General features: G+C 55.0%; 1 protein-coding gene across 5 annotated transcripts in view; it reads right to left on the minus strand.

The window, feature by feature from the left end:
• Positions 1–5055: 5055 nt before the first annotated feature.
• Positions 5056–14547, minus strand: part of HOMER2 (homer scaffold protein 2) — a 100056-nt gene continuing 90564 nt past the window's right edge. For all 5 annotated transcript variants that reach the window (XM_079764141.1, XM_079764142.1, XM_079764144.1 and 2 more), the window contains 5 exons: positions 12350–12456; positions 9720–9876; positions 7482–7592; positions 6742–6822; positions 5056–5789 (listed from right to left, as the gene is read on the minus strand). In XM_079764141.1, coding sequence (XP_079620267.1) covers positions 5601–5789; positions 6742–6822; positions 7482–7592; positions 9720–9876; positions 12350–12456 — 645 coding nt within the window. In that variant the 3' untranslated portion in view covers positions 5056–5600. The remainder of the gene's footprint in view (positions 5790–6741; positions 6823–7481; positions 7593–9719; positions 9877–12349; positions 12457–14547) is intronic.

Raw genomic sequence — 14547 nt, forward strand, 5'->3', positions numbered from 1 at the left:
GCTCGTCAGTGGCGTCCACACGGACCACATCACCGCCAGGGTGAGTGAAGTCTCCTCTTAGCTGTACATGTCTTTAACGGAAAATAGTGTTTCTTCTACTTGCCCTTGCTGCTTCTCCCCCCAACACACACACACACACACACACACACACACACACACACACACACACACACATTCCTAAATCCACTAGACCAGTGGTCGGCAAACTCATTAGTCAACAGAGCCAAATATCAACAGTACAACGATTGAAATTTCTTTGGAGAGCCAAATTTTTTAAACTTAAACTATATAGGTAGGTACATTGTTATTAACTTAACTAGTGACCCGGTGCACGAAATTCGTGCACATTAAAAGGGGATTAATTAGAGGAAATAATTTAATATTGCTATTTGCTCTTTCTCTATAATAGAAGTGTCAGAGATGAAAGAAGATTAGTAAAATGTATATGAAAACCTTCCTCCTGTCAGAGTCTGGGGCTCACCACGGGACCCAGAGTCAAGTCCCCGCCCACCCACATGCACCTCAAAATGGCATGAGACCCAGACCTGGCCAGTCCCACCCTTGTCAAGCCCTGCCAGGCAGGGGGCGTAGCCTCAGGTGCCCTGGCCTGGCGCCAGGATGGGGGGCGTGGCCTGAGGTCCCCCGTCAAGCCCCGCTGGGCGGGGGGTGCGGTCTGAGGTCCCCTGGCCTGGCGCTGGGGCAGGGGGAGCAGCCTGAGGTCCCCTAGCCCAGCACCAGGATGGGAAGCGCACCTTGAGGTCCCCCGTCAAGCCCTGCCGGGTGGTGGGCACAGCCTGAGGTCCCCTGTCAAGCCCCACGGGGCAGGGGGAGGGCGTAGCCTCAGGTCCCTGCTGATTGCTCCTTAAGGCTCCTTATGGGAACTTGGCCTCAGCTGTGGGTGCAGCCATCTTTGTGATGGAGTGATGGACAATTAGCATATTTCCTCTTTATTAGATAGGATTAGGGTACTCCTAATTTTGTGGAAGAGCCACACTCAAGGGGCCAAAGAGCCGCATGTGGCTTGCGAGCCGCAGTTTGCCGACCACGGCCCTAACCCGTTTCATCCAGCTGTCAGATTCGTGCCAAAGTCTCCTTGTGTTTAAAGAGGAACCAGAAGCCCCATATCCTTGAGTCAGGCGTGCGGAGAGGACCGGTGAGTCACACACATTTCTATACAGGACTGCCTCCCCTCCCCCACCCCCAGAATAGATGACATTTCTTTGGGAGAAACCACGTAACCAGAAATTACGATCCGTTTAAACCGTGCATATCATTTAAAATCATTTTAAAATCATTTAAAAATCTATGTGGACATTGATTTGCAAGTTTCTAGTTTAAACTTCAAACTCCAGGGACGTTTCATGGGAACAAGAGAACGGTAACTTCCAGAGGGGCGGACGGACGGCGCAAACAGCCCGCTTTCAGCGAACAGCAGAGAGCGGGAGGGGCTCCCTCGAGGCCGGGCCGAGTCACATCCCCCGAGTGTGCACCTGGCCATGACCTTCTGAGAGGTCGCCCTGTGAGCCCTGGCACGCCCGCAGGCTGGCTCTAGAGGGCAGGCTTTTCTACAAAATTCACTCCATCTATCTATCTATCTATCTATCTATCTATCTATCTATCTATCTATTATTTATTCCTAACCTGAGGATATTTTTCCATTGATTTTTAGAGAGAGTGGAAGAGAGAGGGAAAGACAGAGAGAAACATGGATGTGAGAGAAACACATCGATTGGTTGCCTCCTGCACGAGCCCTGACCAGGGCCCGGGCTGGGTAGGAACCTTCAAGCGAGGTACGTGCCTGGACCGAAATCGAACCCGGGACCCTTCGGTCCGCAGGCCGATGCTCTATCCACTGAGCCACACCGGCCAGGGCCAAAAAGCACTTTCGAAATGGGCTGAAGTGGTGCTGGTGGGTAGCACATTCCTATTCTGTTCCACCCCTGACTTGGTGTTTCACGTCAAATGACTGCACACCAGTCATGGCTCAGCAAACCGCCCCCTAAAGGCGCTGCTGTGACCTGTCCCCGCCTGGAGCGGTCCGCGAGGAGGCTGCAGGCCAGCTGCCCGCTGTGGACAGTCCCCCTGGGGTGGGCAGGCCCTGTTCGCCCTGCTCTCCCCACTTCGGGGCTCCTCCCTGCACAGAGGGGGCTCCTGCCTGGGAAGGGGGTGGGCAGTGCACGGCAAACCCCCAGCCAGGATTCAGCTTACCGCTCTGTGGTCTCAGCGCCTCCCGGGCGTCTTGGACGAACCACGGCCTCCACTAAAGCCATCAGCAAAGAACTCAGAGTGAGTCTGCCCCAGGTCTGGCCTCTCAGAGCGCGTGCTACTAACACCCCCCCCCACCCCCCGAGAGAGATCTCTGCAAAATCAGAACCCTTCCCTTCTGATTCTCTCACGGGTACACTGCCATTGGCCGTGGACGTATGCTAAAGAGTATATATATCTGCAGTGTGTGCTCTTACCAGAATACAAGAGAATTGTTTTTGCCCTGGCCGGTGTGGCTCAGTGGATAGAGCATCGGCCTGTGGTCCCGGGTTCGATTCCGGTCAAGGGCACGTACCTCACTTGCAGGTTCCTCCCCGACCTCGGCCCTGGTCAGGGCACGTGCAGGAGGCAACCCATCGATGTGTTTCTCTCACATCGATGTTTCTGTCTCTCCCTCTCTCTTCCCCTCTCTATAAATCAATGGGAAAATATCCTCGGGTGAGGGTTAAAAATAGAGAAAGAGAATTGTTTTTCTTGGCCTCGAGGAGGACCACAGGGAGGACAGCGTAGGGCTCATGGAAGGGCACGCGGCCAAGGTCAGGAGACCTGGACGCGGAGCCCACGCGCTGCTTACTCCCTGCTGACCTGGGCATGCCGCCTGCTGACTCGGCCTCCGGTCTACGCATCAGGGGCGCTGATCTCCGCTCAGGCCTCCCCCGCTGCGCCTGAAGCGACAGCATGTGGGTTAGTATGGCAGCGAGGTACCTGCCACACGAGTGTCACGTCTCGGGGGCACTGGCTCTCAGTCACGTGGAGGCCTGACCACCTGCCCTACCCTGTCTCTCGGGGCGGGGGGGGGGGGGGGGTCCATCCCTGGACACTAAGAGGGGCTCGTCTCCACTCGCCACTCTCAGCGTGGCAATGCACCCCGTTGGGCCTTTCCTGGAACGCTCCTGGGTGACAGGTCTGTCCTGCCCGCACCTGGCTTCCGACAGTGACCCCTGAGGACATGAGTGTGAGGCTGGGGACAGGCGTCCTGATACACGAGGATGCGTTAGTGGGCTCCCGGGAAAACGGGGTGAATTCAGGGTTATTTCCACGCGCTACCCTGAGCCACCCGCATGGGGCCACAGGCGGAGCCGCTGCTTGGGGTCTGAGTTCCTCGGGGTCTGAGCTCCTCGCTGCCACCTACAGGGCGCTCACCGAGCCCTTCAGGGACTGAGAGCGGGGACCTGGGGACGCTGCTGCCACCATGGTAACAGCTCCTCCGCTTCCGGGGTTTGCTACGGTCACTGTTACGGAGCCCAGGTGCCTTTAGCAACTCTCCTTCCTGTGACTGCGCCGCTCGAGCGTGCTGTCAGCCGAGAGGGCTCCTCTGGATTAACAGACCCTGACAGAGGATGGCGGCATCAGAAGGCCCACGTGGAGCCCTGGCCGGTATGGCTCAGTGGATAGAGCGCTGGCCTGTGGACCAAAGGGTCCCGGGTTCGATTCTGGTCAAGGGCATGGACCTCGGTTACGGGCTCCTCCCCAAGCTGGGCCCTTGTCAGGCCACGTGCAGGAGGCAACCCATCGATGTGTCTCTCTCACATCGATGTTTCTCTGTCTCTCCCTCTCCCTTCCACTCTCTCTAAAATCAATGGAAAAATATCCTCAGGTGAGGATTAACAACAAAAAGAAGACCCACGTAGAGGTTTTAAACCCTGGAGCCTGCCGCTCCTGGGCAGCCATGTGCCCAGTCTGCGGCCAGGTGGCTGACCTGCCTGAGAATATCTCTGTACCCACAGGCCCAGCCCAGGCCCAGCCTGCAGCCTCGTCTCCAGCTCAGCCAGCGAGGGGCTGCCCAAGCTGTCCTGAGCCTCCTGGGGCTCTGGGGTGGGGCGGGCCAGCTGCCCCTGCATCTCCTGTGCGCTGTGTGCCAGCCTGCGGGTCTCTGCTGAAGCTGTGCTCCAGGCCACCAGCCCTCCCTCCTCCTCCCATCTCCCTCCTCCCCTATGCACAGGGCTCAGCTCCATGGAGGGCACCCAGGTCATGTCTTCGGGTACCTGCCCTCCCTCAGGCTGTGTTATCATTTACCCAAACGCAGCAGGGAGAGATCCTACCCACGTGTGAAGACCTTTCTAGAAGGGGAAGTTCTCTCAGTGGCTCACGAAGCAGGTAAAGGAGCACCCAGGCTCCCTCAGAAAGGCCCAAGGCCAGGGATTCAACCACTGTGCCAGCACGGCAGGCCCTGCCAGCGAAGGATGACCACGGCATGTCGTGCCCACTGAGAGAGGAGGCAGGATCTGAGAGCGCGGAGGCAGACTGAGCCTCCTCTCCCCCTGGGGCTGGTGTGACTTCTTCCTTAACTGCCCAAACCCAACACAGGATCCCACCCCGGATCCCAGCGGGCAGCCCAACCCCGGGGACAACCCGTGGTCCTGGAATCCCAGCTCCAGGCCCCACGACTAGAGAGTGAGGGGGGTCCCAGGGTCAGAGACCAGGGCAGAGGGCCATGGATGGGTGCCTGGGGCGGGAGGGCTCCGCCCAGCTCCTGCTGCCTCCACGGCCACCCTCCCAGCCACAGGGCCACGGAGCCAAGCCACGGGCTTGACCACACAAGTGCATTCACGTCTGATGCTGACCCAGGGCGCCAGGATGCTGGCTGTCGGCAGGGACTCTGCTGGGGTTGGATTGAAACACTAAATCCTGTGCGTGTGTTTAATTGAACAAGTATTTATTAAGCACCTACTGTGTGCCAGGCACTGTGCGAGGCGCCCTCCCTGCGTGCTGTCCCCACGGCACAGCGATCTGCTCAGAAAATGAAACCAAGGAAAGGAGCGTGGTCGCAGCCTCACAACTGGGGCGGGATGAGGGGGCAGAGGGGTCAGGGGTCACCCGGCCAGAAAGACACCTCCCCAAGCCTGTTTCCTTTCTCCGGAAAGTAGCTGCTCTAAAGCATCTGGACAGCTACCGGGAGGGAGCTTTTACCTCCACGGCCACACTGGGGCGCCTGGGGGGGCCGGGGGACATCCAGATACCCCGAATGCCGTTCAAAAAAAAGGAGGTGTAAAGGATACTCACATTTGGATTAGAAAACTCATTTCAGCTCACGTGGCTGCAACAACCCTTAAGAAAGATAGAAACATCCCTGCCCTGACTGCGTAAACGGTAAGGTAGACCTAGTCTGGATTCCTGAGTCAGAATCTTCCAGCGGCCCCGACCTCGAAAGGCCAGAGAAGCGAGAGGAGACTGCGGTCCCGGCGGCAGCGCGTGGGCGGCGCGGCGGTCTGGACCCGCGCCCCGCTGCGCCCGCGTGGACAGAAGCAACACCGGCAGCCGGACGGACGGACGGACGGACGTCCTCGTCCCGGCCGCTCGCACACACCTGTGGCTCCCGCGGGGGCCCGGGCGCCCTAGTTGTCGGTGCCCAGCTTGGAGAGGCCGCGTCGGAAGTCGTGCAGGTCGTCGATCTTCCCGTCCAGCACCTCCAAGAAGTTCTTCAACTCCACCTTTAGGTGGCGCTGTCGGTACTTGCTCTCCTCAATGTCCATCTTCAGCGAACGCACTTTGTCCTCCAAGTTTTGATTGTCTTTCTCTGCTGCCTGAAGCAAAACCAAAGGAGAAGGGTCTGGGGAACAGTGAGGGGTGGGTCCGCGGAGACCTGCTACGGCTGCACCCCAGACCTGTTAGTTCCTCAGCACGCAGACCAGGGGCATCTCAGCGTGCCCTTCATTCCTGCCTGTCCCCTGGCAGAGGTGCCGACAGACAGTGTGTGACCGACAGGCGGCCTGAAAAATGACGTTCCTACACAGAATGCAGAACTCGGGTGCCTGCCCAGGGAGAGGCATTTTCAGCCCCAGGCCCAGACGGTCAGCAGATGCCCACTCAGCTCCATTCTGATCACCTGACCCTAACCAGTTGCTAATGCTGGGGCTGCCCACCTGAATACAGGGCTCCTGGAGTGAGGAGAGCCTGGAGGTAGAGGAGGTTCAAACCCTCCTTTTGTGATCAGAAATCTGAGGCCAGCCTGGCCAGTGTGGCTCAGTGGTTGAGCACTGACCTATGAACCTGGCAGTCATGGTTTGATTCCTGGTCAGGGCACATGCCCGGTTGCGCGGGCTCGATCCCCAGTGTGGGGCGTGCAGAAGGCAACAGATAAATGATTCTCTCACATCATTGATGTTTCTATCTCTCTCTCTTTCTCCCTTCCTCTCAGAAATAAATTAAATTTAAAAAAAAATCTGAGGCCAGTGAGGGAGGGGGTCTACGCCAAGATCGTGTGCAAGGTCACGGCTGGGGAGTGGGGAGGGGGGACAGCACCCAGGTCTTACGCTCTTAGCCCTTCCTCTGCCCCCAGTCCTCACCCCTGTGGTTCCGCAGGGGCTTCTGTGGACGGGAAACAGGCACCTGCACTATGGCTGTGGCACAGGACCCCTTCGTTAGGTGGAAAAGCCACAAGACAGTCCTGCTGAGCCTTCTTGGGGATGGGGGGGCGGGACCCTCAGGGAAGAGTCACATGACCAGTGCCTTCTCATCTGAGCCTCTCGCCCTTACCTCTAACTTCTCAGAGACGTATTCACACTCTGACATGAGCTGAGGGATGATTTCACTCTGTTTTCGGAGATCTTTCAACTCCTATGGGAGAAAGAAATGTGAAATCAAGTCAGATAAAAGGCATTCTTGAACACCGCCCCCCTTCGGCCCCCCCACTTGGACATCTAGGAATGGAAGCGGCTTTTGGAACCTGTACTGTTTGCACAGATGATAAAGGTGATGACGTTAACACTGAACCCTTCAGGTATTCTAAGGGCCGAGAGCAGTACACGCACAATTGCACGAAGTCGGTACACCACCATGGCGGACAGGTCTTCTTATGCCTCCTGCTTTGTCGGTGGGGAAACTGAGGCTGAGAACAGTTGGGCAGCCTGCCCGTGGCCTCCAGCCTCTGTGTACTTAGCGGTCCTGCCCCCCAGAAAACGAATGGCTACGATTGCTGGCTCTCACTGCACTCATTGGACAGCGGAGTTCAACTTCTGATGACAGATTGTCTCAAAAAGTTCCCGAGTGTCTGGTACAAAGTTCCACTCCCTCTTGGATCGGAGTGGCTGACCACACAGCTCACACAGCGAGGAGGCTGTAGTATCTGCGCCCTGATGTGACTCTTGGCTCTGACTCTGTGCCGATGTCCAGGCAGCTGCCAGGGCCGTCACGTGCCCAGTCACCGGCTGTGCCCTTGGGGAGAGCTCGCCCGCAGGCCCAGAGGACACCGAGGGGCCGTCCGAGCTGTGACTCACCGTCTCCTTCTCTCGGAGTTCGGATTCCAGCTCCTCGATCCTCCGCTTCAGCTGGGTGTTCTTCTCCTTCTCTCTGTTTATCTCGCTGCACTGTTCTTCCAGCTCATCAATCTTGGGGAAACATCACACGTGAGGCAGGGGTGCTAGTTTACTTTGGTCATTAAACAAAAGAGCGACACAGCTCTGTTTATGCTTCCTTTCTTTTTATTATTTTTTTATTTTTTATTTTTATTTTTATTTTTTAAATATATTTTATTGATTTTTCACAGAGAGGAAGAGAGAGGAATAGAGAGTTAGAAACATCGATGACAGAGAAACATCGATCAGCTGCCTCCTGCACACCCCCTACTGGGGATGTGCCCGCAACCAAGGTACATGCCCTTGACCGGAATCGAACCTGGGACTTTTCAGTCCGCAGGCCGACGCTCTATCCACTGAGCCAAACCGGTTTCGGCTCTTTTTAGAAAAATCTTTATTGTTGAGATTATTACAGATGTCCCTCTTCCCCCTCACCCCCCACAAAATAGAATCTTTCTTTTTTTTTCTGTTAATCCTCGCCTGAGGATATTTTTCCATTGATTTTTCAGAGAGGGAAAGACAGAAACATTGATTGGTTGCCTTCTGTACGTGTCCCAGCCAGGGCCCAGGTCGGGCAGGAGCCTGCAACCAAGGTATGTGTCCCTGACCGGAATTGAACCCAGGACCCTTCGGTCCGCAGGCCGACGCTCTAGCCACTGAGCCAAACTGGCTAGGCCTATGCTTTCTTTTAAAATAAACCGAAAACTAACCCATTTGTGTTTCTCAGAGGCTACATTCGAACTCCATGTGGCTCCCAGAGGGCCTTTCGGCAGGAGGCGCCTCACTCACCACCAGCAGCGCCGACTGAGTCACACAGCCCGGCCTTAGGATGCCCCGGGCTCCTGGCTGCTCTCAGGGCCACAGGACAGGAACTGCAGGTTTGCTTTAAGGATTTGTCACGAGCAGGGGCCAGGTGTCCCATGGATCTACCTGCTTCTCCCCAGAATGGTTTTACATCTTTTTTTTAAAATTATTATCAGCATAGAAATTTATTCAAGTGATTTTACATCATTTTAATCACGTCCTAAATTATTCTGTTTCATGGGTTTAAGCCAGCGGGGCAGACACCAGAGCCCTGTGGGGCCGGGGCCACCAAGTGGGATGTGATGACATTTCAAACGTTTTAAATCAGGACGACCTTTCCCTCGTGGTGCACACGGGAGCCTGGCCTGCAGGCCTCTTTCGGGGGGGGGGGGGGGCGGGCAAATCCCCAGGGTGCACCTTTCTCTCCCTCCCCAGCCTGCTCTCTCAGAAGAACAACAGCCAAGGCCAAGGCCAGAGTGTGTGTGCAGAGTGAACGGCAAGAGTGGGACCCACGTGTAACACCAAAGCGCCACGTTGATGGGGTCCCCGCGAGCGGCGGCAGCAGTCCCAGCGGGGCATGCGCTGTGAGGACTCAGGGGCTGAGTCCTAGGGGCTGCTGGAGACGCCTCCCACGGGGGAAGCTGATGCTCCTCTCAGCGGGCACTTCCTCCGCCCGCCCTGCCCTTGGGCTCGGATACTCAGGCGCAGAGAGAAGCTGGCTCTTTGCTTGGAAAAAGAAAGAGAGGGCAATCGATCAGCCAGCCTGGGAAGGGGACGTGCAGAGTCAGCGCCTGGCCCGGCGCCCTCGCTGTCAGCACTGTGGGCACCGAAATGGAAAAGCGACACGAGGCAGTGCCATCTGTACCTCGGATGGTCCTCCCGTGGCTCCCTCAGGTCAGGGGGGGCAGGGAGAGCGAATGCCAATGTTGTCACAGGCTGTGTCCCCCTGTCGTGTCTGCAGCCTGTAAACGTGCTGACCATTAAAACATGGTCAGCCCAGGCCGGCGTGGCTCAGTGGTTGAGCATTGACCTATGAACCAGGAGGTCAAGGTTCGATTCCCGGTCAAGGGCACATGCCCGGGTTGCGGGCTTGATCCCCAGTGGGGGGCTTGCAGGAGGCAGCCGATCCATGATTCTCTCTCATCATTGATGTTTCCATCTCTCTCTCCCTCTCCCTTCCTCTCTGAAATCAATAAAAGTATCTTCATAAAAAATAAGGTAATAAATCAGTTATTGAAACAGAGGGAGGTTCAAAGGGGGAGGCAGCAAGTCTTGCTGCTGCGGAGAAGGAGCCCCGGCCGCCCCCACCCCGCCGGCCCTCCCGCCGGCTGTGCCCCCCGGGCCCCCAGAGCCCACCTTGTGCCGCAGCCGGTCGTTCTCGTCGCGGCAGATGGAGAACTGCCTCTTCCACTGCTCCACGCTGGTGGCGGACTCCTGCAGCGCCGTGGTCAGCCGCGCGTTGCTCTCCCGCAGGGTCTGCAGCTCGATCTCCCATTTCTTCACGTTGGCGGCGCTGCAGGGCAGAGGCCGGGGATGACTGGGAGGGCGGGTGCTGACCGTCCCCCGGCCCCCACCCGAGGGCTGGCCGGAGGAACAAGTGCCAGAGGGACTGGCCTGTCTTGTGTGGACCCATCACCCTGCTGGGCTGTTTTCTTAAAGAATCCCTTTAGAGCCCTGGCCAGTGTGGCCCAGTGGATAGAGCGTCGGCCTGCGGCCCAAAGGGTCCCGGGTTTGATTCCAGTCAAGGGCATGTACCTCGGATGCAGGCTCCTTCCCAGCCAGGCCCTGGTCGGGGCTCATGCAGGAGGCAACCAATCGATGTGTTTCTCTCACACTGATGTTTCTCTCTGTCTTTCCCTCTCTCTTCCACTCTCTCAAAAATCAATGGATTAAAATAATAATAATATTTTTTAAAAAGAAACAAAAAATCAATGGAAAAATATCCTTAGGTAGCCGAAACCGGTTTGGCTCAGTGGATAGAGCATCGGTCTGCGGACTGAAAGGTCCCAGGTTCGATTCCGGTCAAGGGCATGTACCTTGGTTGCGGGCACATCCCTGGTAGGGAGTGTGCAGGAGGCAGCTGGTCGATGTTTCTCTCTCATCGATGTTTCTAGCTCTCTATCCCTCTCCCTTCCTCTCTGTGGAAAATCAATAAAATATATTAAAAAAACAAACAAACAAACACATACACACACACACACAAACACACACGCAAACACACACACACACACACACACATACACACACATACACACACCCCAGATTTAACAAACAAATAGGAGATAATGGTCCCGCTGTCACTGGTACCTCCTCGGAGCCTTTGAAGCAGGCGGGCAGCACAGGAGGCCCAGGAAATCATTAGGCTTGGCCCTGCGGGCGGGACTCAAAATTCAATAAATCCAGGAGCTTTTTTCATAGCAACATAAACTTACCTGAAGTGAATTATATGAAGCGAATGAGGTTATAAATCTCCCAATGGCCCTTGGCAGAAAAAGGGTCCCCCAGATCTGCATCGAAAGGAATCCAGATTTGAGAGCCGAGGGCAAGGAGACCATGACTGGGACTCCCCTGAGGGCAGAACTGGGGTTCTAACCACAGGTCTGAGGGACCCCTCTACGGTACCACATAAACCCTGAGTTTATCTTTTTGTTGTTGTTGTTAATCCTCACCCGAGGATATTTTTTCCATTGATTTTTAGGGAGCGTGGAAGAGAGAGGGAAAGACAGAGAGAAACATGGATGTGAGAGAGACACATCGATTGGTTGCCTCCTGCACGAGCCCCGACCAGGGCCCAGGCAGGGGGGGAGACTGTTACCAAGTACGTGCCTTCGACCAGAATTGAACCCGGGACCCTTTGGTCCGCAGGCTGATGCTCTATCCACTGAGCCAAACTGGCCAGGCCCAAGTTGATCTTTGACCCTGTGCTTTCAGTGAGGAAATTTTAGAAAACAAACGGGAGTCCGGCTCCCCTCAGAGGCTGTTTGGTGTGCAGGCTCCCTAGTTTCCCTGCTCCGAGCCCAGGAATCTGCGGTCTGGACATCTCGGGTGAACTTGCACCTCGAGTTGTCAGAGTCCGGGTTCCTGCTTAGCACCGCCTGGCTGACGGGAGGTCTGCGTCTAACAGCTTTTTAAACAGTAAATGCGGCTGTATCCAGATAATCTGCATTATCTTCCATCCCACAGCCTCAAGGAGCCGGGGCTGTGGTAGGAAAATACACACTTCCAGTTCAAACCATGCGGACGGAAAAAAATAGAAAGCATTATTATCTGATTCATTCCAGGGCTGATGATGGAGAACTTAAGCTGATTTGGGGAAATGGCTTCCCTTCATTCCTATAATCCGCTTCTCCACTAAATTGGAATTTCAAAACATTGATTTTTCGGGCTAAAATGTTTTCATTCAGGCAGCACGCTGTGACTTAAACAACCAAGAATAGGCCCTGCCGGCGTGGCTCAGTGGTTGAGCACTGACCTAGGAACCAGGAGGTCCCGGTTCAATTCCCAGTCAGGGCACATGCCCGGGTTGCGGGCTCGATCCCCAGCAGGGGGCGTGATTCTCAATGATTCTCTCTCATCGTTGATGTGTGTGTCTCTCTCTCTGTCTCCCTTCCTCTCTGAAATCAATAAAAATATATTTAAAAACAAAATAATCACATAACCAAGAAGAGTCCTGATAGCTGTCTGATGAGAAAAAAAAAGAGTCTGGTCATAGTTCTTTTCATCTGTCCTTTAAAACCCTGATAAAGCCCACAATCCAAGACCGGGGGCTGGGGCTAAGGGTCACGGTTGCCTGGACTCACAGGCATTAAGCTCTGAGAAGAGGCCGGGCCAGCTGATTAGAGAGCTGGGTGTCAACAGACGTGGTCAGCCAGGCAGAGAGCAGCCACAGGCTCGGCCAGGAGGTGAGACTGGCCCCTCCCCACCTGCTGAGCCCCGCCCAGCGGGAGCCTCCAGAGAACCAGCATCTGGACCTAAAGGCCCCTTACCTCTGCGTCAGCGCGATCTTCAGCTTGTTGTTCTCAGACTTGAGGTGGGTGTCCGCGGGGCTCGCGTGAGATGCCTTTTCATCGTCTGTCCCGTTGACACTGGATGCCTGAGCAGAGAAGATGGGGTTTCACACCCAGACTCCTGGCCAAAGTGGATTACCTCACACATTACCGCGGGTCCTTACAGGGGCAACGAGTCGGGCACAACGAGACACTGTTTCTGAGGGTGACAACCACTCATCTGACCCACTCGCAGCAGCAACGAATAAGTCGGGGACCATCAAAAACCAAGGACAAGGCCCAGGAGGGTCCACAGTGAGCTGAGAGTCTGTGCACTTCACGGACCAGCGAGCATCTGGGGCCGCTACTCAGGGCCATTTTACTCATCCTCTCCAGATAAACCTAACACACCTAGACACCTGGTCTCCTTAAATAACACCGACAGAAGCCACAAATTAAAAGAGGAGGAACGATTTATAACGAGGAAAGAGAAAAACCGTTACAAGCTGAGACAACTTAAGCATCCTGGGGCTGAGAGAGGAAGATCCACACTCATTAAAACAACAGGGACCAGCGCTGGGTGTCTGTGGTCTCCATGACTATTTAGCGTGTTATGAATATTCTGAGATGTTTTCTGTGATAAGTCATCCCACATGGTGGTGAAATCTCATCTGCTCTTGGATAAGATCTCAGCAAGATCTTATTTAGCTTCCAATATGCATAATGGCAAAGGAAGGAACCATGAAGGGAAGGATGTATAAATCTGACTAACTTTACATTCCTACCTTGCAAAAAAAAAAAAGCCATAAACAAAATTAAAATGCAAATAAAAACGTGGGGAGCCTGGCTAGCGTGGCTCAGTGGTTGAGCGTCAACCTATGGACCTGGACCAGGGGGTCAAGGTTCGATTCCCAGTCAGGGCACATGCCCGGTTGAGGGCTCGATCCCCAGTGGGGGGCATGCAAGAGGCAGCCAATCAATGATGCTTATCATTGATGTTTCTATCTCTTTCTCCCTTTCTCTCTGAAAACAATAAAAATATATTAAAACAAAACCTTGGGGAAATATCTGCTGCTAAATGTTTGCAGATACTAAAAGCAAAATGTTAATACCGTCAAGCCTTGGGTGTCAGTCTTGACTGCTCCAGGTGCCCAGGCCTCCTGGTTTCCCCCCGACCAGCTGTCTCTGACATCTATTCTTCCCCTTTACCCTGTAGCTGCCCTGCCAGGCCATCCTCCACCCCACAGCCTCCTTGCGACCCTCTGTGGCACCCTGACTTCCTTACCACCCACAGGTAACCCTCATGGAAATTCCAGATCAACAGTCATAAAACACCTCCAATGTCTGCCAACTACTCAGTAATAAATAATCTATAATAATAAAAGCGTAATATGCTAGTTAGACCGGACAGCTGAATGACCTTCCGGACATCATTCTGGATGTCCTTCTGGATGAAGCCGCGGCAGCGGGGGCTGAGGAAGAGGTGGTTAGGGGCGATCAGGCAGGCAGGAGAGCAGTTAGGGACAATCAGGCAGGCAGGCAAGTGGTTAGGGGCGATGAGGCAGGCAGGATAGTGGTAAGGGGTGATCGATCAGGCAGGCAGGCGAGTGGTTAGGGGTGATGAGGCAGGCAGGATAGTGGTAAGGGGTGATCGATGAGGCAGGCAGGCGAGTAGTTAGGGGCGATGAGGCAGGCAGGCAGAGTGGTTAGGGATGATCAGGAAGGCAGGCAGGCGAGCAGTTAAGAGCCAGCAGTCCCGGACTGCGAGAGGGTGCAGGCCGGGCTGAGGGACCCACCCACTGTGCACGAATTTTGTGCACTGGCCTCTAGTTAAATTAGCAATAAACTATCTGCTCGTGAAGAATTCCAGGTCTTTTCCAGGATCTGCAAATACATGGCTGTCCCTCCCACAGTGCACCTCACTCCCAGCCCCACTGTGCCCTGGCCGTCTTGCTGTTACACCTGCTTAATCCCAAACCCAAATCTTTGCTCCTGATGTTGCCTTTCCCTGTCTCCCTACAAACAACCTTGTCATTGGATCAAGCCTTCCGTCCACCATGACATACACCAATCTAGACATCAGGAATGCAGGCATTTTTATTTCAAGTCACAACAGGTCCCTCTTTTGTTGTTGTTGTTGTTAGTCCTCACCTGAGGACATTTTTCTGTTGATTTCCAGAGAGAGAGTACAGGACAGG

This window comes from Cnephaeus nilssonii (assembly GCF_951640355.1).
Source record: "Cnephaeus nilssonii genome assembly, chromosome: 24".
In the NCBI taxonomy this organism is placed as follows: domain Eukaryota; kingdom Metazoa; phylum Chordata; class Mammalia; order Chiroptera; family Vespertilionidae; genus Cnephaeus; species Cnephaeus nilssonii.